This window comes from Canis lupus, chromosome 31, assembly GCF_011100685.1.
Source record: "Canis lupus familiaris isolate Mischka breed German Shepherd chromosome 31, alternate assembly UU_Cfam_GSD_1.0, whole genome shotgun sequence".
Taxonomy (NCBI): domain Eukaryota; kingdom Metazoa; phylum Chordata; class Mammalia; order Carnivora; family Canidae; genus Canis; species Canis lupus.
The window spans coordinates 21,776,670-21,801,262 of record NC_049252.1 but is presented as its reverse complement, the minus strand read 5'-3'; the positions used below and the strand labels follow the sequence as shown (position 1 = coordinate 21,801,262).

The 24,593-nt window shown below is 35.1% G+C and overlaps 1 protein-coding gene and 1 long non-coding RNA gene across 12 annotated transcripts in view; one reads left to right on the top strand and one right to left on the bottom strand.

Moving 5' to 3' along the window:
- Positions 1-1,023: 1,023 nt before the first annotated feature.
- Positions 1,024-24,593, bottom strand: part of GABPA (GA binding protein transcription factor subunit alpha) — a 35,759-nt gene continuing 12,189 nt past the window's right edge. For all 11 annotated transcript variants that reach the window (XM_038581275.1, XM_038581274.1, XM_038581280.1 and 8 more), the window contains 7 exons: positions 23,099-23,183; positions 20,863-21,108; positions 13,880-14,074; positions 10,800-10,853; positions 9,718-9,858; positions 9,288-9,480; positions 1,024-4,460 (listed from right to left, as the gene is read on the bottom strand). In XM_038581275.1, coding sequence (XP_038437203.1) covers positions 4,232-4,460; positions 9,288-9,480; positions 9,718-9,858; positions 10,800-10,853; positions 13,880-14,074; positions 20,863-21,108; positions 23,099-23,183 — 1,143 coding nt within the window. In that variant the 3' untranslated portion in view covers positions 1,024-4,231. The remainder of the gene's footprint in view (positions 4,461-9,287; positions 9,481-9,717; positions 9,859-10,799; positions 10,854-13,879; positions 14,075-20,862; positions 21,109-23,098; positions 23,184-24,593) is intronic.
- On the top strand, positions 5,234-22,026 carry LOC111093558. The gene is made up of 3 exons (XR_005382215.1): positions 5,234-5,387; positions 17,161-17,309; positions 20,869-22,026. It is a non-coding gene; the product is annotated as an uncharacterized LOC111093558 (long non-coding RNA).

Genomic DNA, 24,593 nt, shown 5'->3' with positions numbered 1-24,593 from the left:
CATGTATGGCAGTTTTAAGTTAGTTTTTAAAATCAGTACTTTTTAATGGAAACGACTTGACGAAAAATCTGTCACAGAATTTTGAGACCCATTAAAACAAAAGTTTAAGGAGAAAATAAAAGCTTTTACCAACTCGTTTGCTGACAAGGCCACTTTCAAAAAAAAAAAAAAGACTGGTCCTGGCTGAGGCAACATAAACAGGTGATTTTTTTTCTTTAGTTGAAAAAGACTTGCCTTTTCACAAGTACTCAGTGTTACTACCATTCCTTCTGTTGCTATTCTAAAAGTTTGGCTCTGTGGATGGTATTTCATTTCTTTTAAGATTCTTATTTGACAGAGCACATGCAGGGTGAGCAGCAGGTAGAGGGAGAGGAAGCAGCAGGCTACCCACTGAGCAGGGAGCAGGACTCGGGGCTCGATCCCAGGAACAAAGGATCATGACCTGAGCCCAAGGCAGAAGCTTCACTGACTGAGCCACCCAGGTGCCCCTCTTTTTTCTTTTTTTTAAGATTTATTTATTTTGAGAAAGTGTGAGCAGGGGCAGGGGAGAGAGAATCTCAAGCAGACTCCTTGCTGAGCACAGAGCCTGTCACAAGGCTTGATTCCACAACCTTGAGATCATGACCTAAGATGAAATCAAGAGTTGGACACTCAACTGACTGAGCCACCCAGGGACTCCTCATTTTCTTAAAAACAGTAACTCTAACATCTAATTTTAGTTCAGTGGAATCTGTTCTTCCCAAATTGATAGTTTTTAAATAAAGTATATGGTACTCATGTACAATACAACAGATGTAGACTGTCATATTTTCTCATCCAACCTAATTCCAGGAATTTCAGACTTTTTTATGTAGGAAAAAAACTTCCAAGAACACAGAAATATACTGTATAATAGTTTTATTTTTCTCATTTTACTATTTTTACATTTTATGCACAAATATTTTTTATCTGAGTAAAAATAGAAAATAACTGTTTCATGTAAAATTACAAAAAAAATAAAAACCACAAAGAAATACATAATTGTTATTATGACCGTATAAGTGTCTTTATTTAAAGAGTAAAAATGTATGCAAAAATCCTCCTTCCTTTTACAAAAGACTGAGAATATTTTTTTCTGGCAGCAAGTGAAATATCACTGAAATATCAATATTTTTACACCTTCTAGATGTGAAGACATTAAGTTAGTCACAGGTTGTTTTGTAATTATGAATTTTAAAACATTTTTGTGCTATTTCAAAGATACACTAGTTCTTTTTAAAAGGCAGTAGCATAAAATGATGGACATGGAAAACAGGTGACCTCACCAAAAATGTTTGGAGGCACAACCTTTTAAAAAAATGTCACACTTGAGTTTCGTCATTAATGGGAAAAGGAAAACAACTAAACCATTTCTCTAATTATCTGACATGGATTGATACAAAAATGAATGTGATGAGTTGATACATGTGAAGATCAACAACACATAGCAATTCTTTAATGTGTCTGATTTTCTGGTATCAACACAAATTTCCAACTTCAGGCTAGATACACATCAAAGTTGGCTCAGTAAGAACCACACATGGAAAACAAGTTTTAAAGCAAAAATGGACATTTCCTTACTTTGTACTTAGAGGGTACAAAAGATGACCAACCATTTTATCTTTCTTCCTTTAAATACACTGTAAATTCCTCTATGGAAAATTTATTCATAAAAACAGCAAAGAATGAATAGCATGAATTGTATCTTCTTTTACAACACAAGTTCTCTTTCAATAAAAGAAAAGACTGCCTGGCTTTCTGATAATGTAACCTTAATAAGAACAATGGAGACAGTTTAATATTTAGGTTGAGAAAACGTAACTCAAGTTTCTTCAATCATGTGGGAGAATCAGTCTCATGACTTCACCTACGTTCTGGTGCATAAAATGATGGTGAAAGATGGAGATGAAAAAGAAAAAAAGAAATAGCACCTGTATGAGAATGATCTTTGTTCAAGTTGTAATGGGGAATAAAACTGCCAAAGGAAGAAAAATGGATAGAATGTGTCTTTGAAAGAAGGAATCTGAGGAATGCTTAAAGGAGAGGCAGCAATAGTTTGGAGATCCAAAAGAAACGTGGGTTCCTTGCCTTGAAATATATACAAATATATATAATTGCAACATAAAGAAGTCTGTCATCTTTGCTAAAACTTTAAAGTAACGTCTCCCCAAAAGCATTTTAATACTAAAATCAAAAATTTTGAGCTCTTGATAACATACCAGAAGAATTTACTTCCTTGTATGTTTTAAAACCATAAGCGACTTGTCAACTCCCCAGATTGTAATATGGTGCAAAACCTTCTTTTCAGCCATTTATTTGTTATCTGAACCTAAAGCTTCTATATATTATTTCATATGGTTATTCTACTCAGATATTCTTGTAGTCAGTGCCCAAAGTAACTGATAGTTTGTCAGTCTATGCTGTATGTTTATAAAAAGGTAAAAATAGAAGTTACAAGTTTTACTCTTTTTAGGCAGCTACCACAGTCTCAACGACTTAATCATATAGATGAGAACTGACCCTACACATCATAGTCCTACAGCACACAGCACTTCAAGCTACGGTTTGAGGTTACCAAAGAAGATCAGAGATCCTTCCTCTCCTGCTGGTTCCTAAGATCCCTGCCTTCTGGCTCATTCCAGACTACCGTCTGGTACCAGTATAGCGACTGCTAGTGATGCCTCCTCAACTTATACCCCTTTCCTCCTGGTTAGTCAGAAGCATCAACTGAGATCTTAGAAAGCTGCCTAGGGGGGTGGGTTTAAAGAAAATGATGAAGGAGAAGGTGCATAAAGTAACATTTAAGAATCAATCTTCTGCTGTAAGAGGATTAAAAGCTTTTTGCCAGTATCTCATGATTCGCATATAATACCTTAAAACAAAAAGCAAAAAGAAATAAAGAAAGCAAGCAAAAAAGACTTTTCTAGCCATTTCTGTTTAGTGTTAGCTTGTGATAAGTTTCATATATATGAAAATCATAATTAAAACATTTTTTAAATGAGTTATGTTTTAAAATATCTTTCCTTTTGAATACCATTATATCTTCATATGTATGTGTATAGGTATATATAATAAAACAGTCAATTGGACATATATATAGATATTTATGCTCACACATATATAATATTCAAAAGGAAGAAATTAAGGAAATGGGAAATTTTGTTTTGAGAGCAGACTGCCTATACTGGAGGTCAGAATTTCCTTTTAAAACTATTGGCAAGTAATTTGCTCTTGTCCTGAAAGGTAAAGTACTGCTGACTGATTTAAAGTCTTCATTTCATCAGAAACACAATGACTATATAAGCTGCTTTTGTATAATACACTAGCAGTATAGGGCAATTTTAAAAAAAGAAAGCAAGCCATACCAAACCAAACTAAACCAAACTTTTATTTTCTGGCTGAGGTATACCTTTTCAGTTTTTTAAATCTCTGACAGGAAAAACAGAGATCATTTCAGAATTTTTCTAATAGTTGGTTTATTAGAATTAAATGCCTCTCTTAAAATAATTTAAATTCTTGGCCTGACATTATGAATAATCTATACAGAAAATCCTTAAAATTAGCTTGAGGTAAGCCAAATTTCAACCTGGATCTCCTTCTGCAGCAATGCTCTTTTGCCAGTTGACTTCTTATTGTCCTCTGCTTGCAAATATATAAATTATTTTAATAACCTGATACTCTCAGTTTAGTAATTAATATTATAATTTTATTTGATATGAATATTTTAGCTCTGCTTGATTAGATGAAACAGGCACACATGCTTTAGCTGTGAAAAATTCCATTTTCTGGTTCTATGTAAAGCAACATCTAAAGCAGCAGAGAGGGGGAAACAGTTATATTTTCAAAAATAGTTATGCCAGACTGTTTCCTGGAGATACTTCATTTATTTTTCATCCTCAGATGCTACTGGCTATTTTTGGTAGGGCTAGACATTAATACTGACCAGTTTAGCTTTCCTGACTGTTAACAAACTATCCCACAATGAACCTGACTTCGTGCTGAAGACATTGTGGTGATCCTTAACATACACATATTCTAAAATATATGCTCAAAGTAAAAAGATCCAAATTCACAAGAGTATGAAATATTTATAAAAAAATCATGCATCAGATTGTACAGTCTAGAAATAAGATTCAAATTCAGTAATAAAGGTAAGAGCAATATTTGCTCTAATTATTTAAGAAAGACCTCGGACTCCCAGAAGGTCCTGGGCTCAATTATCCTTTTCCGTCTGCAGAGAAGCAGTAGCCAGGGCTACTGCTGTGACTGGCTGGGCAATCCCATGAAGCTGCATCTTTGCAAGTTTCTTCTGTTCACATTCTGTGACCAAACGGTTCAACTCTGCTGCACTGTATCCAATAAGAGTCTTCAAGTCACAGACAAACTTGTACACAAATCTCTTGCCTTGAACTTTACAAATCATGTCCCCGTCATAATAATACCTTTAAAAAGAAAAACACATTAGGACCATAGAAAAAATACAGAATTTGGACTTCTTAAAATATTTAACAGATTCTTGCATAGGCAGAAGCCTAGTATTGTATCTATACCAACATCAGTTAACACTGAAGTTATATAGAAATATTTAATGGTACCATCCAAGGAAACTTCAAAACATTACTCACTAAAATTTCAAGATTCAGTATTCTAAAACTCTATATATTAAATTTTCAAAATGTATTTCAACAACTATGATAAAATACTAATTTAAAATGAATATTATTAAAACAAAACAAAGAACTTGAAAGCAAGGGCTTGGAATCAGAATGTCAAGATTCAAAATACAGTGTCTCGACTTTGTGATTTTGTCACCACAGGGAAGTCACATTTTCTCTAAGCTTTTATTCGTCATCTATACAATGAGGTTAAAAACAGTACTTACCTTCAGAGAATTGTTGGGAATTAAAAGGGTTATCTTTGCAAAGTGCTCACTTAAGCACACAATGACTGGCACATAGCCCTCTATAAAATATAAGCTATGTTAATAATTAAGAACCCATATAAAAGGAGACAATTTTTAATACACGTATTCTACAGACTGTGGGAATCTGCTATATGTTGTAGCCACGCCTTCACCGTCACCGTTTTAATGTGTAAAGGCTCTCCTTTCAGTGAAATTCAAATCCAAATTCAAATACAAAAGGGAGCCTCAAAAGTGTAAGTAAAGGGCTAGAAGAAGGACAGAATACAGAACACCAGGAAAGAGGACATCATAAAGAAACAAGGTTTCTATACCTACACAGACAAATCTAGAAGTCTAGTTTACTGTTGCTATGTATGGAGTGGAAATAGAGCTGGATTTGTATTTACTTTGGAAAACAGACTTTATTTACTGTTATGTGCTGCCAAGTCCAACAAAAGGAAAAAAGGTGAGTCGAGACTTTTATAGATAGGAGGATTAAGCCTTTTATTATTTTTTCCCTATCCTGTGAAGCCTTCATTTTAAAACTGCACTGCCTGTCAGTACCAATTTGACAATGAGCAGTTATGAAAGGAATGACCATTTGCCAAAGTACCAAAGTGGTATAAACAACTACCACATTTAGCAAGATTTTATTATAAAAGTCATTCAACTTAATCAAGAGTCCATTAATAAAAAGGCTGATCCATATGCAGGATATTAAGTCACTTTTCCTAAATTTCAGAATAGCAAAAGTCTAACAGTCAGTTATGTTCACTTTCTCAGTGAGAGATACAAAACACTGGGCAGAGTTCTTGTGTTTTCTTTTGTGCCAATTACATTTATATAGAATTTAGATCTTACCCACAAACCACCAATTTCCTGTCATCCAGTTTAAAATGAGATTAGTATAATAAAAAAAAATGAGATTAGTATTTCAATTTCTTAGAAAATTTTTACATAGTATGTAAGGTTATAACAGACCCTTGAGAAAAAAGTAAAATGAAGAAAGTGGTTTTATATTTCAAGGAGGAAAATGGAGTTGGTATAATCTTCTGTCTCTTAGTAAGAGATGATAAAGAATACAAACATTAATTTTTAAATTTACTTAGTATGTCCTTCAATCTAGTAGATGCATCATACAACCACATATAAGAACATTCATATTTGTACCCTCTCTAAAATGAAGAAAGTAGTAAGATAGTACACAGTATCTGTACTTTCATGCACATGATCCCCTCTCCCTGCTTTTTCGAAGCTTGTATATTTTTAAGCCTTTTAAATTGTGAAATAGATTTCCCCAGAATCCCTCAAAGGCCCTTCCCAATCACTACCCCGCCTCACTCTAAAAGGTAAACACAATCCTGTTCCATGATGGTGGTTCATTGCTTGTCACCCAAATATGTATCCTTAAATGCTGTAATTTACTTTTTCTGTTCTTGAACTTTACACTATTAAATGCATTCATAAAATATATACTCTTTTGGGTGGGTCTGATTCCTTCACCGAACATTACGTTTGTGAGATTCATCTATATCAGTGCCTGTAGGCAGTTCATTTCCATGGATACAGTCTACTTTTGTTTACCACCATTCATTTAGTCACTCTCTTGTTCATAGGTATTTGGTTTCTGGTCTTTGGATATTATAAATAATGCTATGAGCACATATGTGGACATAAGCATGTGCTTCTGTCTGGTAAATATTTAGGAGAGAAACTCCTGAGTTAAGAGGTTATATCCCTACCCCAAAGTGTAGAGGCATTCCCGCTCCTCCACATCCTCATCAACACTTGGTACTGGGAATCATTTAAATTTTAGCCACCCTGAGAACTGTGTTGTGTCATTTTATCATGGTTTCCAAATGTGTTTCCCGGATTACAAAAGAGGCTGTGCACAGTGGCAGTCACTGGCCATGCACATAATCTCCAGCTGGTACTGCCTATTCAAGTCTCTTGCCTATTTTTTTCTATTTCTCCTATTGATTTGTACTTCAAACCTGACTTTTGTGTAAGGTCTGTGGCTTGCCTTTCACTCTCCTAATGATGGCTTCCATTGACCAAAAGTTCTAATTTAAATGTAGTCCAATTTCTTGATCTTCTCCATCAGGTTTAGTGCTGTAGATTGTTTGATGTCTTTCCTCACCTACTGACATCATGGAGATATTCCTGGATGCTTTCCTATTTTACTTTCCACATTTATAGCTATAAGCTACATGGAACCAATTTCTAGTATAGTATGAGGAAGAGGTGGAATTTAACTTTATTTCCTATGGATAGTCAATGTCTCAGCTCTGCTGATTTGAAAAACGGGTCTTTCCTCATGTCTTTTCCCCATGCCATCTTTAAGTCAAATACTCTTATATTCTTGGTTCTACTTGGGCTCTTTATTGTAATCTGTGATCTATTTGTTCTAAGCAAACAACACACATGCTATTGTTGTAGGTTTACAGAAAGTTTCAATGTCCTGGAGAGCAAGTCTTTCTGCTCTGTTCATCTTCTTCTGGTATCCCTGTTACTATGGCACTTTACATTCCCACATTTATAAATTTCACAATCCACATGTTAAGTTCTAAAAAAAAAAAAAAACAAAACCTTTCTGCATTGAAACTTGTATCAATCTGGGGAGAACAGGCATCTTAATGATTAACTCTAATAATTTATCTGTAATTTTGAAGGGACTTGTGTATATCTAATCATATCAACTGCCAAAAATGACAGTTTTAATTCTCATTATACGGAAAGGATCTTAAAATAGTTGGCAAAGTGTGTGAGACTAAATAAATGATAAATACATTGAAAATAAAGCATTTTAGGGGCACCTGGAAGCTCAGTTGGTTAAACATCTCCCTTCAACTCAAGTTATAATATCAGAGTCCTGGTATTGAGTCCCGCATCGGGCTTTCTACTCAGCAGGGAGCCTGCTTCTCCCTTTCCCTTTGCCCACCACCCCCATCCTAAGTCGTGCTCTCTCAAATAAATAACATTAAAAAAAAAAAAAGAAAAAAAGAAAAGCAAGCATTTTAGTTACTTATGAATGCTAAGGAAACCAGTTATTTTGGAAAAAATAATCATGCTAAAATATGTAACAATACTTACATGATAATGATCCTAACAATGAAAACTGATATTACCACAATTTCCATATAATTATGTAATTACATTATGAAGGGACAAAGAGAATGTGTGTAGGGATGAGAGGTAGATCACAATCTCATAGTGTGAAATTCACAATGCCCAAGCAGCAGTAAAAGCATATTACTTAGAAACAGAGATAAATTACAGAGCTATTTTACACTATGTTCAATCTTCCAAGAAAGGACATTAGCTCTGTGATATTTCCATATATCTTGCTTTTTAACTTAAATGCACATACTGAATTTCCATCTCCATAGTAAGAATAATTTGAGTACTTATGTCAAAAAAAATTCATACTACTTATGAGATGTTACAAATAATTTTATTCTATTCCAATTCAAACTGTATAAAGGTTGGATATTCAGATTTAGGCAGGCTGAAAGGGGAGAAAGAACAGAGAAATGGGTTGACATTTTGCACCTAGTTATAAAAAACAAAATATATGCATCTTTGCTAAAATTTACACTCAATTCACCTATACAAATAAATGATAGCATCTTTATCTGTTATGCAAATAACAGAAAATTCGGAGATTAAACACTTAAGTTTTTTAAGATTTTATTTATTTGAGAGAGAAAGAGAGAGAGAGGGAGAGGGAGAGGGAGAGGCAGACTCGTCACTGAGCAGGGAGCCCAATGTGGGGCATGATCCTAGGACCCTAGGATCATGACCTGAACTGTAAGAAGATGCTTAACTGACTGAGCTATCCAGGAGTCCCTAAACATAAGACTTTTTAACAGAATAATATATGCTTTTGAATGAGATAAAAACAAATAATCTTGGAATCATCCTAAAAAGAAAACAAAACAATGTGCCTCAAAGTTAATACTAAAGATCTTTGTAAAAGTCATTTTGGGGGCGCCTGGGTGGCTCAGTCAGTTAAGTGTCTGACTCTTGGTTTCAGCTCAGGTTGTGATCTCAGGATCCGGGGATGGAGTCCCACCCTGAGCTCTGTGCTGAGTGCAGAGTCGCTAAAGTTTCACTCTTTCTCTCCCTCAGCCCTTCCCCCTACCCGTATGCTCAAGCGTGCACAAGCTCTCTAAAATGAATAAAATAAATCTTAAAAAAGTCACTTTTAACACAAGTGTGAAATTTTTAGCTTTTTAAAAAATTAAATAAACATCTTATAAACAAATCTTTTAATGTTATATAACAATATTAAACCTATAAAAAGTCATTTTTTAGAAAGGCTTGATAATAAAAAGTAATAATCATAATAATGATAAATGCTTACCTTAAAGCACGACTGAGTTTCTCATAGTTCATTGTAGGCTTATTTTTACGTTGTCCCCATTTTTGCGCAACTAGTTCAGGCTGATTTAGCTTAAACTCGCCTTCATCACCAACCCAAGAAATGCAGTCTCGAGCATCCTTGTCAGTAAGAAGTTCTAGCAAAAACTGCCACAGTTGGATTTGGCCATTGTTTCCTAAATTGACAGAAAGGACAAGTGTTTACCACAGTGTTATGGGTTAATAGCAGGCAAAAGGCAATAAACAGGTTCTCTGGTTCATCCCTCAACCATGCTACAAACAAAAATTCTTATAAATGCTATTTACATACTGCCAGAGAAATAATCCACATTCATACTTTCATACAGTGAAACAGGACAAAATACACATGATTTGACAAATTTTATAAATACCGTAAGATAATGCAAAAATACCCGTTCTGTTCCCAGGTGAACTTCTATCTTCTCCTGAAATCCTTGGAGCTCTTTGTACTTTTGCTGCCTTTGCACTGCTGTTTATGACTTTAATGGTGGTTGGGGTAGCAGACTGCACTGATGCTGGGATAATCTGCACAGCTGCACAGAAAAACAAGGGAAACATTTTTTCTTTTCTAATACAAGCCACGAGAAACATTACTGACAGAAAATGCTGTTAGTTTCATTAATGCCCCTCCAATTAGCTCAACAAAAGGCCTTTCAAAAAAACCTTACTCCACAGCAGTTTTGAACAAAATTACCAAAGAAGTTCTGAGGATAAGGTACGATGTTTTCATCATGGGTTGTGAATCTGAACTGCAGGAATAAGAGTTGGTCTTATTTTGGATGAACTTAGTGGTGTATATACGTTAGACAAAGAATGGTAAAAACATTTGCTTTAAGAGTAATTCTTTATTAAAAGTAGTTTATCAAATGCTGGGAGAAAATGTGGACACATAAGAACTCACATGCAGTACTGGTGAGAGTACCAGAGCCTCCCCCCACTTTATGGAAAGCTGTGCTGGTGGTCCCCAGTCAGGTTGCAAGGGTGGAACCCCTGCGATAAACCAGAGGACCTCACGTTCTTACAAATACTCATTCCATGATATTCAGAGTTTGAAAAATAATAGCAGTGAAAATGAGTGAAATCAGACTGCAAGTACCAACACAAGTCTCTGTTCCACAAAAAAAGCAAGTTAATAAAAATATGTGTAGTTTATTTAATCATTTTACCCAAAAAGTTTAAACATGGGTAAAATAATGCATAAATTGTGGTTGCCTAGGTGGTAAAAATATAAAATATACATAGAATAATAAACATCAAATTCAGAATAATCATTTCAAATGCGATCTACAACAGGTAAACTTGATAGTTTTAATTCTTATGGTGTACGCAGATGTTATACTTTAATTCTTGTTATATTTAAAATATTTCATAAAAAGTTTAAAAATTAAATTTCCTTTTTATTACCTTGCAGTGCTGAATTAAAACAAAATCTCTTACTGACAAATGGGCATACATAATGGGCATGAGTACTCACGTTGATCAATTGTAACTATCTCATTCATCTGTTGTTCTTGGCTTGCCAACACATCTGAAGAACACACACAAAAATTTTTGTTTACACTTAAACCCAGAAATGCAAACTTAAGTTAGTAAAACTCAATCTAAGTAATCAACCAAATAAACAAAAAAGCAAAACATTGAAGAAAACTTACTGGCACGATAATTTCAAAAATACTTGATAGTCACTTTGCAAGGAAAAAGATACTTTAAGAGAAGTAGCCAATGGAGAGGTCCAATTCTTTTAATGTTAAGAAAAGTTATTCAGAGAATCATGGTCTTCTAAACATAAATATCTCTATCTATTTATCTGTGTGAAACCATTTAAAAACATGGAAATCTTCAAGATCAACAAAGTTGAGAATATACATCACACTGAAATTACTTATACATTCAAAGATATACATTCTCAGTCAAGATGACTGAGAGATCTTCAGAATGTACTATTCTAACAAACTGAAAAGTTTTGAATAAATTCACTTAAACTTTTTAAAATTAATTAATTAATTATTCATGAGAGAGCGAGAGGGCAGAGAGAGACACAGGCAGAGGGAGAAGCAGGCTCCATGCAGGAAGCCTGAGGTGGGACTCGATCCTGGGTCTCCAGGTTCACGCCCTGGGCTGAAGGCGGCGCTAAACCACTGAGCCATCTGGGCTGCCCTCACTTTAACTTTTTTTAAAAAAGATTTTATTTGAGAGAGAGAGAGAGAGAAAGGGAGAGGGAGAGAGAAAATTTCAAGTAGACTCCGTGCTGAGCAGGAAGCCTCACGATCTCACATCCCTGAGGATCATGACCTGAGACGAAATTAGAGTCTGATGCTTAACCGACTGAACCATGGAGGCACCTGCAAACTGCTTTAACTTTATAATGCTCCTTAAAGATAGCTAAATTTTCAATAAAATTGTAATGGTCCTAAATGTCACAAGGGAACAAAATAATTTAACAATGGCTACCAATCTAGCTCTCAACATCAGAGTTACACTGTAAAAGGTCCTAATTAATATAACCCTTTAGAGGTTATATTCATTCCATGCCTTCCTCATCTGTTACTATTCCCTACTCAAATGCTATTCTTTATTTCTTAAATGAGAGTTCCTATTTCCCAGTCTCTAATACTTCAGTCTATTTATTTAGGGCCCATCATAGATTGGATGCTTTTCTCTTGAAGCTGTACCCACCAGCAACCACCTGTGTAGTTTGAGTCCTAGTGCCTGGTCCTGAACACAGTTCTACTTAAGGTGCCATGCCAGGAACCAGTTCCAGCACACAGAGCTGGAAAGGGCTGAGAAACTGAGAAGAGGTCTAAACCCTGTCAGATGGGGGCTTTCCTTAGGGGTTTATATAATTATATGGGACAGATGCTGGTTCTGATCTTAGCACTCATTCCTGGCTCTGGGACTTTGGTAAATTATTCAATAAACTTAATTTCCTCAAGTTTAAATGAATTATCCCCATCTACCACCTAAATTAGCTGTTATAAGGATTCAAGGAAAATGTTTTCAAAAAGCCCAACACCTGAAACCTATCAGTAAGCTGAAGATTCTACTGTTTCACCCAGATTCCTCATTCTGAGCATTCTCTCCACTTCAAGAAAATGAACAGATACACAAGATTCCTTCACTCCCTATACTAGGAAAAGGTTCTGGATGAGCTTTAAAGATTGATAAGTACTAGGAGAACCAGAAAGAGACAAGAACAATAAAGTACTGCCCTGGAGGAGAGCGCAGAACACCCCAATTTAAGAAAAATTATACTGGAACCTAAGCAAACTATCTTTGTCCTAATCCTGACAAGTCCCTACAAGGAAAACACTTCAGCAAAAGTGACTCACATGTTAAAAACCTGAAAAAAATGCAAGAGTTTGCCTTATTTATTGGAAAAGCTCTGTAGAAAATAAAAACCTGTGAAATCAAAGGACAAAACTTCAACTAGAACATTTATTTACCTAATAAGAACAACTGGAAATAATTCTTGTAAATGTAATGAATGCAGTAAGACTTTCAGTGTCAACAGACACTTTTCACCTCTAATATTTAAGAGATTCCATGAAAGAAACTATAAATATAATCAATGAAGGAAAGCTTCTCCCTCGAGCTCATTTCTTATTCGGCAGCAGAGAATGCACCTCAGATGAAAACCCTAAGCCTTCAAATACCTGTGGAAAATCCCTCCAACCAGAGCTGCTCCTTTACTGGGCGCATAAGAGAAAAAACCCTACCAGTTACTTTTTTACCCATAACCATTACAAAAACAAAGTCAGCGTCTGTCCTGTTCACACATTCTGAAAAGTATGTGGGTCTGGCTAGCATTTCTGGCCCGCAGAATGGTGTTAGGGAACAGGATATTGCTGCGCTATTTTAACAGACAGTCACTGAAATACAAGACAGATTAAAATTCACACAAAATAATTTACATTTATTTGAGCTTTTTTGTTGTTGTTGGTCAGCCAAGAAGTTTCTAATTTCTTTATATAGTCACTTAATCATAATAATAATGTCTGTGGAGCCAACATGGAAACACTTATAACCAGCAGACTTCAATTCAAGACAGAGGACTGCATACTACTTTCTCCCTTAAGATCCCATTCAATTAAAAGGAATTTTAGAAGATTTCATTGAGGGAAGAAATCAGTGAACAACTTTAAATTTCCAGAAGATGAAGAGTAAATTAAAGAACTGACTGATGAAACAGAAGTCAATAAACTGGAATTTACAAAGAGAGCTAAGTGTGGACACAGAATCTTAAGAATTTGGATTCTCATGTTTGTCAGTCTGGTTTTGAATCCTGACTGCCACTCCCTAGCTGTGTACCTTTCTGGGGCTGGCTCTCTAAGCCTCATTATCCTATCTAAAAAAGTAAGGAAAGTAATGATTTGGGGCATTAGCAGAGAGATTAAGTGAGATAATATATATAAAGCTCCCACACAGCCTTTAACAATTAATAGGTGCTATTATTGCTATTATCATTGATCACAATGAACAATGAAGACAATGTTATAAGAAATAAAGTTAAATTCAAGCTAGAGTGCCAAATAGATAATAATTCAAATTTTATACATTTTCGGAGAAGTTCCAGATGACTCCACAGAATTTCTCCCCGAGGGACTCGCTGAAAAAAGTCTTCTTGGTTGAGACTGCATAATTCTCTTCCGGAAATGTTGAGCGTGGTCAAGTCTATATCAGTCATGCTGAATTCCTTCATTACCCAAACCACCCAATGCAGGACTTGGTCCGTAGACCACTGTATAGGATCTAGAGAGAAAAACAGTACCATTAGCCTAGTCCTATCTTAGATATTATATAAATTCACAGTTAATTTGTCAATATACATACACACATATATGGACAAAAATCCAGACAGGTTTTTTTCCCAAGTGAAATAAACTCAAATGAAATAAAAAGATTTTTAATACTCTATTTTCTCTTCAGCTCCTTTTCAATTTTTCAATCTAAATTTTTAATGAATTCACCTGGTTTTACAGCCGTTAGTCTGGATTTTTATCAAGAAAAACAATGTAAAATTACTCTCCAAGGGTCAACTCTAAGAATAAAATATGTGATTATTCTGGAGAATGTTATTCTCTGTGATTATTATTCTCTGTGATTATTCTGGAGTATGTTATCTAAGTTTGAAACATTACTTTTTAGCAGTGTATAATTTGGTGCACTGAAAAAAATAAACTGTAAGGGGTTTCTGAGGAGCTAAACTTATTTCTCAAAATGTGCACAACATAATCCTTTCCTTTTGCTTCTAGTAAAAAGCTGGTGCTCCTGTATTTACCCTTTAGCAGCACTTATAATACAACATGCAAATTGCATGTTTACTCAGCTGTCTTTCCCTGCAACACATTAAGGTCTTAAATACAAGGACTGTATCTTATAAACCACTGTATCTTTAGAATTTACAACAATGCCTCATGCATAGCATAATTTGTTAAATCTATGAAAAGTAAATCCAAAAAGTCATTTTCTTCATCATTTTTTACTATCTAATTGAATTCACAAATAAAAAAGATGGCCAACATGTATACATATTTCATTGTATCCCTGGGACCTAATAGATTATTCTATCCAAATAAATTTAATAAATACTGGCTGACTTAATTTTGGTATAGGTATTTCTGCATGAAAAAGATGATCTATCCAAAGAATATTGGTTACACACCCCTAAGATGCATGCTATTTAATTGGAATAAGTGGGGAGAAAAAAAAACATTTAGGTACTTATCAAGAACCAATCGATAATAAAAAAGGAATCAAACATAAAATAGGATTGATAGCCACATAACTGATTTTTAATTTGATCTTTTCACAAAAATGTGAAAGGGAAGATTCTGAGAAGATGGCAGCAAAGTTTTTTAATGCCTCTGAATGCACACATTAAAAAAACCCACTACAAGCAAGAGAGCAAAACCAAAAATTCATGTACATTTACAATAAAATCAGGTGACAAGATATCCCCATGGAAGCCAAAATACATCCAGGTAAAGACAAAGCAGTAACAGTTACAGACTTTCAGGGCAGCAGTATCTATTCAGAAGAAGGCAAAGGGCGAATGAAGCAAGAGCCATCTGACCATTCTTCATTCTGAGCACAGGAGAACCCAAACACAGCCAAGAAGTTTTCATTGAAAGCAGAATAAGCCAAGCTAATAGGAGGAGCTCAAATAGTTTTCCCCAATCTAACAACAGCTGAGTACAAAGGTCATAGTAAGGCTTAAAAGGGGTTGGAGCAGTGCAGCACCTCTGGGTTTTTCAAACGGAGTCACAGATCACATCCAGGAGAGGGGACCACAGAGAGGAGAAACTGGAGGGAATAGAATCTAAATTGAGTAGCACAGGAACACCAAGTAAAAAGACAGAGAAGGTCCAGATAAAAGTGGGGTAAGGGAACAGACAGGAACCGAGAAAGCAAGTGGTGCTATTTTTTTTTCTTAAGTTTTGTTTATTTAAGTAATCTCTATACCCAATGTGGGGCTTGATCTCATGACCCCGAGGGTCAAGGGTCAAGTGCTCTTCTGACTGAGCCAGCCAGGCACCTCTACTGGCTCTATTTTTTAATACTACTTGAAAATAACAGATGAGTTTTGGGAGAATAGATCCCAGTAACAAAAGTCTACAAACTGAAGACTGAGACTCTCTGTACTTCCCTTTCCACTTGCAGAATGCAGCATTCACATACATGTCAACCCTAAATCCTTACCCCAACCTTCTACTCCTGTCAGATGTTTGGCCAATTCTTCAGAAAGTTAGATACTCAGGAAAAAGATCTATACATACTGACACTTGAAAAATCTTTTAATGAAATGACTATTACCCCATTTTAACAGTGTCCAGTCAAGAAAACCCCTTTCAGAGCTTCAAACTAGTTAGCTTTCAAGTTATTCACTCTTAAATATGAAAAGATGAACAGGGATAGTCAGATATTTGAGAGACTAAAAACAAACCATTAAACAAAGAAAAATAGAACCCAGAAGCAGAAACAATGCAATAACAAGACAGAATTTTTTTTTTAAGATTTTATTTATTTATTCATGAGAGACAGAGGCAGAGACACAGGCAGAGGGAGAAGCAGGCTCCATGCCGGGAACCCGATGTAGGACTCGATCCTGGGACTCCAGGATCATGACCTGCGCTGAAGGGAGCGCTAAACCGCTGAGCCACCCAACCCAGGCCGCCTGATAAAATTCTCTAGATCAGCAGCTGTCCAACAGAAATACAATGTGGTAATTTTAAAAATTTTCTCACAGTTACACTGAAATAGGTAAAGTTTATTTAAATAATAATGTAATTTCATTTAATGTATCCAAATGTTATTTCAACATGTTCAACATAAAAAACTTAAAAGATTTTACATTCTTTTCTCTTTGTACCAGGTATTTTACACTTACAGCACATCTCAGTTCAGATCAGGCAGGTTTTAAGTGCTCACATGGGGACTAGTAGCTACTGCACTGGGCAGCGCAGGGCTATGAAATGCTACACCATAACCCATAAATCTACAGCATACGAAAAAGTTGCACAATGCCACTAAACCAAGATAAAGACCAAAGATAAAAAGGAAATCCAAACATCTTCCAGAAAGAAAAAAAAGGATATAAAAAGGAACTAGAATCAGAATGCTCCCTGGACATCTCACACTATAATAAAACAGAACAAGGCCATATAAATATTGAGGAAAAATAATATTTCAATTTAATATTCTATACCCAAGCTATCAATCAGAGAGAAGAGAATAAAGACATTTTCAGGTATGCAGTCTCCCCTACCAAAAAAAAAAAAAAAAAAATCCCAAAAAACAAAACACCCCCAAAACAAAAAACTACTTTTATTTTCTAGGTACCCTTTCTAAGGAAAACTGTAAGAAGTAAAGAGAGAATAATGAGTAAATTGGGAAAACAGAACCAAGAAAAAGGGAAATGTAAGATCTGGAAGATAGATCCAGCATTGCAGGAAAGTCAAGGATGTCCTAGGATGACAGCTCTGTGGTAAGTACACTGAATCCAGACATACTTGAGAATCTGGGAAAAACTACTCATAGGCACAAAACAGACAGATGGAAATGGGAGACAATCTTGGTATGTGTAGAAATCTACACAATTGAAAAACTAAGCCAACTGTTAACTTCAGGAAAATTAAAAGTTGTCAAAATGCAGTCACGGTTATATGAGAAATTCTCACAGTACAGAAAAATAACTAATGACTTAAATAAAAGTTACCTAAGAATATTCACAAAATGGGGAAAGATAAGGTTAAGTTTAATTTGCTTGCAGGAGAAAGCCATGTAAGAGAACTAATCTACTGCAACGCAATGTAAGAGAACATCTACTGCAACGATTAAAGAAGTAACTTCCTATTAAGAAGTTAATAATGATTTAAAAAAGCAGTAAAGTAGAAAGTAGTTGCAACTGAGGAGCAGGACTGAAGAAAGGAAAACTTTTCATAAGACTTTCTTTCTTTAAACCAGATTTGACAGATACTTAGTGAGAACATACCCACGGACTGGGGGAGAGCTAGTCAGATACAAATCAACTCTACCTATAATACTTAATTTTTATGTCAATACATAATATCTTAAAATGTTAATACTTAACAATTCTGGAAGCCAGAATCATAAGTATATATCTTTATTTTTAATTATTCAAACTAGAAGTAAAAATAAAAATAAATAAGCACAGTCATCTTTTCAATATTTCTGTTTAATAATGGACAAGAATGACTTTAATCTTACCTAAGTCAGTTTAACATATTCCCACTTGACCCGACTTCTACCTACTACAAATTCATTAATTTGAGTTTCACCTACAGTTTTTAAATGTGAAATAGTTAAAAAAAAAAAAAAAAAAAAAGCAACAACAACACATAAAAAATATCAGGAAAAATCTCAGTGACAGGACTGTACATATATGAAGGGGTGACTTTAGGCTCCTGTCAAGATAGTAAGTTGATATGTGTAAAATGAATTCAGGGAATTATGAATCAATATTTCAAGGAGATTTAAAGTAGCTATGATCAGTTAGGTCTATTTCAATTTTGCAGAGAATTAAGCAATTTCAAAATGACTACCCTTAGGTGCAGACACAGAAATGAGAAACAACAGGTTCCTAAGAAAACAGCAATCAAATTTCTAAAACTTTCCAGTTGCTAACAATTTCATGACAACAACAAAACAAAAACCAGTGATTTTAAAAAAGTCTTCCTATACCTAAATAAACCTCACATGCTTTAAAAGAGCTTTATTCTAAGTAAATGATACCCCTGGTAGGAACTATGAGTCAGAATTTATAATCTTACTCTCTATAATTCATTTTTATATACTACTCTCCATAAAAGATTCTGCTACTAAAGGGTTCTTGTTGAAAGTAGTACAACTATAAAATAGTATTTCAAATGTTTGTATGCTTCCTTCTTTCCTTCTCACTGCATTTCCCCTCTCTGAGGTGACTCCAAACTCACTAACAATAATGTCAAGCACATCCATGCTAGCTTCTACAAGTCACAAATAAAGAACAATATTGTCAACCACATATTTGAGGAATGACGCTACCTGATGCTTTGAACTGAGCTTACCTTCCTATGCTCCAATTAAAACCTCCTGGCTTCCTTCATCTATCTTTCTCCTGCTAGTGCCAAACCATTTTATCTACAAATACTCAGGTTACCAACAACTCATGAACCTTCAATAATTATTTATTCCCCCAACACTCTTCCCATTTGCCCCCCCTCAAAGGTTAATATTCAGTTTTTTCCACTTCAATAATATCTATTTCCTATAATTCGGTGTCTCTTAACTCTAGTTACTTTTTGGAAATCTACCAATGAACCTCTGATACCCAAATTTAACAGATACCACTCAATTGGCATTCTTCTCTTTATCAGCAATATGGCCACTCTTGACCATCTAAAACTTTTTCAGTTTCAGAGACATGATATAAATTCTTATCTTCCTTCTATCTTTTCAGCTATTCCATGTTTCCATTCCTTTTCCTCAACCTGAAATGCTGACAAGATCCAGGCTTTAAAGAGTTCCATTCCATTTAATCTCTCTCCATCAGAGACTGTATATGCTTTTCTAGCTTCAAAACAAACTCAACACAGCAAAGTCCCAGAAAATATCTTTATCTCGTTCCACATCTTGTGTACCTGAAAATACTTTCTGGCTACTTTCAGTTAAAATATGTACTATTACTTCTAAAGGAAGTACTACCAACACTTAATCCTTGAAAAAAATCTTTCCAATATCAGACTTCCCCACCTTCCCCACTTAAGTGCTGGAGGGCACAGCCTAGCTTTCTTATGTACTACTGAAACCCCAGCATTTAATCTGATGCTTGGTGTATGTGGGTCACTAAATATGTAATGAAGATATAACTAATTCTCGTCAATATGATCATTCCCCTAGTCACCCAAACTTGAGAAGTTCCATCAGTCCTTGAATCTCTCCTCTCTACCCTCACGCAACCTATCACTGGTTTCATTCATCTCTTCGCACATAAATTATTGAGTCTAGGCGAACCTAGACCTTTACCACCTAGACACATCTCATCTATAACATGCTCCTATTTTCCCTTCATTCAGTCTCTATCTGTTCCAACGTATGTCACGTACTACTGCTACATCATCTCCCATGGTCACGTCCATCTATCAAAGGCAGTTCTATAATGCTAGAGAGTAACTCCACCAAATCTTCTCGCTTACTCCTGTATACTCACTCCTACGTCTAACTTTTGCATGCACATTTGCTATCTGGACTGTCCTCATCTGCTCAACTGTTTATCTATAATAAACCTTTCCCCAGTGTTCACCAGGCCACTGCAATCCCTTTAAGATTATTCTTTTCTCGGGATGCCTGGGTGGCTCAGCGGTTGAGGGTCTGCCATTGGCCCAGGGTATGATCCTGGGATTGAGTCCCACATCGGACTACTTGCAGAGAGCCTACTTCTCCCTTGGCCTGTGTCTCTGCCTCTCTCTCTCTCTCTGTCTCTTATGAGTAAATGAATAAAAAAAAATCTTTAAAAAAATTCTTTTCTTTTTAAGATTTATTTATTTATTTTAGGGAGGAGGGGCAGAGGGAGAGGGAGAGAAGCAAACTCTGTGCTGAGGCAGGCAGACTGACTTGGGGCTTGATCCCAGAACCCTGAGACATTGACCTGAGCCAGTCAAAAGTCATATGCTCAACTAACTGAGCTACCCAGGTGCCCCTGATCCGTCTGAGATCCTAATAGCACATTCTCTTTATATAAGTTACTGACAGCTTAAAACCATGCTACTTTTTATGGTAAATATTTCTTTTTATTTATTTTCTCTCTCTTCAATTACACTGAACACTCTAAAGACAGTATTTTTTTTTTAATTTGTCTTCTTAGCACCTGAGATAGTATTTGTTCAAAGGGGATAAAAGGAGAGATACAGAATATCAATATTCTTTCTAAAAAAAAAAATCTACATTGAAAAGAGATTATAACTTAATGACTCTAGTGTCTTCTATGTCAAGCTTAATTCTTATTGTTCTACTTAACATGTAATTAAGTATTTTATTACCATAAGGTATCCCAAGACGTTCCTGCTCTTTCCTATAACCTTCCAGAGCGGCAGCCCATCTTGTCACTTGTTCTGAGGTTTCATCTGAAATAGTTGTAATGTGTTTTGTGCCATCGAGAGTTATTACTTGAGCTTCCTCAACAAGATGTGCTTCAGCTTCAGCATGGTGGGCATCCGGATCGATGACAACTTCAACTGTTTCCGCAGGTTTTACAATTTCAAGGATGTTTAGCTTAGGCTCAATTCCTTAAGAGTGGGATAAAAAAAAGTAAATATACATGAAAACAAAAAAGCCACTAAAAAATAAAATTTAGCTTAGTTTATATGTTCTCAAAAGGTAGAGCAAATGTTCTCTTTTAGACATAAATACAATTATTCACTAGAATTTCAGTAGATGACAGTATGTGTTAATATTAATTTCCTGATTTTGATAATTGTAATGTAGTCATAAAAAAAGAATTACTTGTTTTTAGAAGACACATACACTGATGCATTTAGGGACAGAAGGAAATCATGTCTGCAACTTATTCTTAAAAATAATGCGGGGATTGGTGGATGGAAATAAAGCAAATGTAATAAAAGTTAACATTTGGAGAATCTAGGTAAAGGACATTCAGGAATTTTTTTACTACTCTTGCAACTTTTCTGTACATCTGAAATAATATAGAAGACACCACCACCATACCCAATTACATATAAACATTTATTAGAAAAAAAGTACCAGTATGGATTAGAATATAAAAGCCAGACCAGCGAGAATATAAATGAGTGGTTACCCACCTGTAGAATTTTTAAAAAGTCCTTCTAAGCAAATTAAAATAATTTACTGGCTGTTTTTCTTTTCAAAGGTCAAAGTACATGTTTTAAAAATGAATAGGCACTAAGTTTGTTAGATTAAATTCACATTACTAACTTCTGATTTCCCTTTTCAATTGAATGAATCAACAACCCCAAATTCTTAAGACGGTCACAACAGAATAACTAGCCCTGTATATAATCATCTCGATACTTCCACTAAAATGACAGCTCTAAGAAACTAGCATATTAGCTAATAGCTATTGTTTGGTCACTGATTCTGTTATATAATCTGTATCAAATTTAATCAAAGTGTATTTGAAAGAAAAAAATAAAACTTCCTCTCTGAAAGCCAACTCCATAATAAAATGTATTGCTATCATTTATTACATGGTATAAAGATAAATCACTTTTTTCAAATACACCTATAACGTTTGAAAAAATTTTTTTCTAAGTTTTATTCTGACTCCCCACTCAAATTTCATCAAGTCAGCTCTTCCTAAATACACCTGCACTAAGAGGTCACTAGGCTTTTAAAGATAAAACAAAGAATTTCTTTCTTATTGCCAATGATAGTCAGTATTGGGGAAACTGTAGATCAGGAGGGGATAACTACCATTCTTTTTTCTAAGATATAATTTGTGAAATCCCATTATAAGCAATATGATATGTCCAAACATTAAAATTGGTCTAAAACTCTGGTCAGAATTCCTAACCAGGTACATTTTTAAAGACTAAAATTTAGCCTATGAAAAATAGTTTCTTAATTTTCTAACTTTTGTACTTACACAAGATTAGTAAAATACTGTGATGGACAGGGCTGGCTGACTGAGTCACTCAATATTTTTTGCAAATTCCACTCTCCTGTGCTAAACTGTAGGGACTACATTTCCTTGTGGCGAGGGTTCCAGTCGTGATTCTGGCTCTAGAATCACTGGCATAAGCCTTCTATCTGGTAAGGAGTTAAGGGACAAGCAGGCACCTCACACCCATGTTTTGGCTAGTGTGGATGACTGTGAAGGCAGCATGGTTCTAAGCTCACAGCTATAGTGATGGCTTTCAGATCTGGTATCTTCCAGATCATGGAAGGGCAGCAGCTTCTTTGGCAATCCAGTTCTGCAGTGTTGCTAAGGTGTTCTGAGAAAGTCAACCAGAACCCATTCTTCCAGTTCTCTTTACCTTACAATATATCCTTCCCTGAGAAAAATAGGTAGAATATGTCATACAAAAAAAAAAAAAAAAAAAAAAAAAGAATATGTTATACTATCTCTGCTTCACCCTGACAGATATAATTAAACCAAAAGCATGAATATTTGGCTACAAAATCACATTAAGTAATTTGGACAACCATCCAAAATACCCAAAACTTGTAAAACTGAGTTCTCCCATATTTAAAAAAAATGTGACTTAAGACTTTTAAGTAGTTATAAAAGTAGCTTACCTTGGTAAGAAATTACCTGTACACTAAGTTGTACAGTTCCATCTGTCTTTACTCCTTGGTCAAATAAACTTCGTTCTGGATCCAGCTAAACATGAGAAAATAATTAAGATTACTTTGGTTCAGTCATCAGGTTTAATATAAACGGATGTACCAAACAGGACTTTAATTACTGAGGCATACTAACAAAATTATAAGAACACATCTAATTATCCAAGTTGCCATATCATGTAATTCTTTGCCAAAATTAAACATATTTTAACCGTTATGGTAGTAATTAAGGACAACATAAATTAACCAAATTTATTTGAGGTGGTGGTCTTCTCCAGCTCTGGAGTCTAGTTTAGGATTTTAAGTAATGCCAAAAGGCACTGATTATCCTGTAAGTATATTTTAAGCAGAAGATAATTTAATTTATCTGTCATGAATAAGCAAGGATGTTTAATTAACAGGGAGATTTATATGAATCTATTAACATAATTTTTGCCATGTCCCCATTATAACCAATGCCACACATTTAAGATCCAGGTTAACTCTAAACTTCTTGTAATGAAGTTAATAAAGTTGAAGGATTTATGACCTTACTATCTGATCTAGCTTTAATATCTTCAATCATAATTCTATACCCTTTCAGTATTAGTGCTTTTATCCATCTTACCTCCTTACAGTGAATGCACTTCACACAATGGCAACCCGATGATAAAAAGTAACTCAGACTTCCAGACACTGTCATCATTTTAAAAGTAGACCTGTACTGCAATTATCTTGAATAATGTATATATCTGTGTGTCTGCATTCCATGCAGCTGGAGGTACAAAGCTCTTCCCACTCCCATTCCCAAGAATTCAGTCAATACTGTAGTCATGGTACAAATATGTTTTCTAGTATCAAAAAAGCCATAAACAACCTAAAATCCTAAATGATTTTAAGTCTAACACAAACAGGGATAAGACAAACTGTGTAATCCTGCAGAAAGACATGGCAGTTTTAATCCTTAAAAGAAGTCTCTGCCTAATGCTTGGTTAAGAACTCTCCTAATATCAAGATTTATTGGGGTGTCTGGATGGCTCAATCATTGGGTATCTGCCTTCGGCTCAGGTAATGATCCCAGGGTCCTGGGATAAAGCCCCATGTTGGGCTCTCTGCTCAGTGGGGCACCTGCTTATCCCTCTGTCCCTGTCCCCACTCGTACTTGTGCTTGTGCTCTCTCTCACGAACAATCTCTCTTTCAAATAAATAAATAAAATATTAAAAAAAAAAAAAAAAAAACCTGGTTTCTCCTCTCCACAGTACACACTGGTATGATCTACTAGAAGCTACAGCATGTGGAACTCTGAACATGAACTCTCAGGTAGTAATGAATATACCAGCTAGTGCACATACTCCTCAAATTAGCACAACCCTGCTACTTTCCATTGGCTTTCCAGTCAGCATTAATCTGAAAATACAGAAGCTTCACCACAAGCAGCAAGCATTCTGACTCCAGGTGCATGTGGTT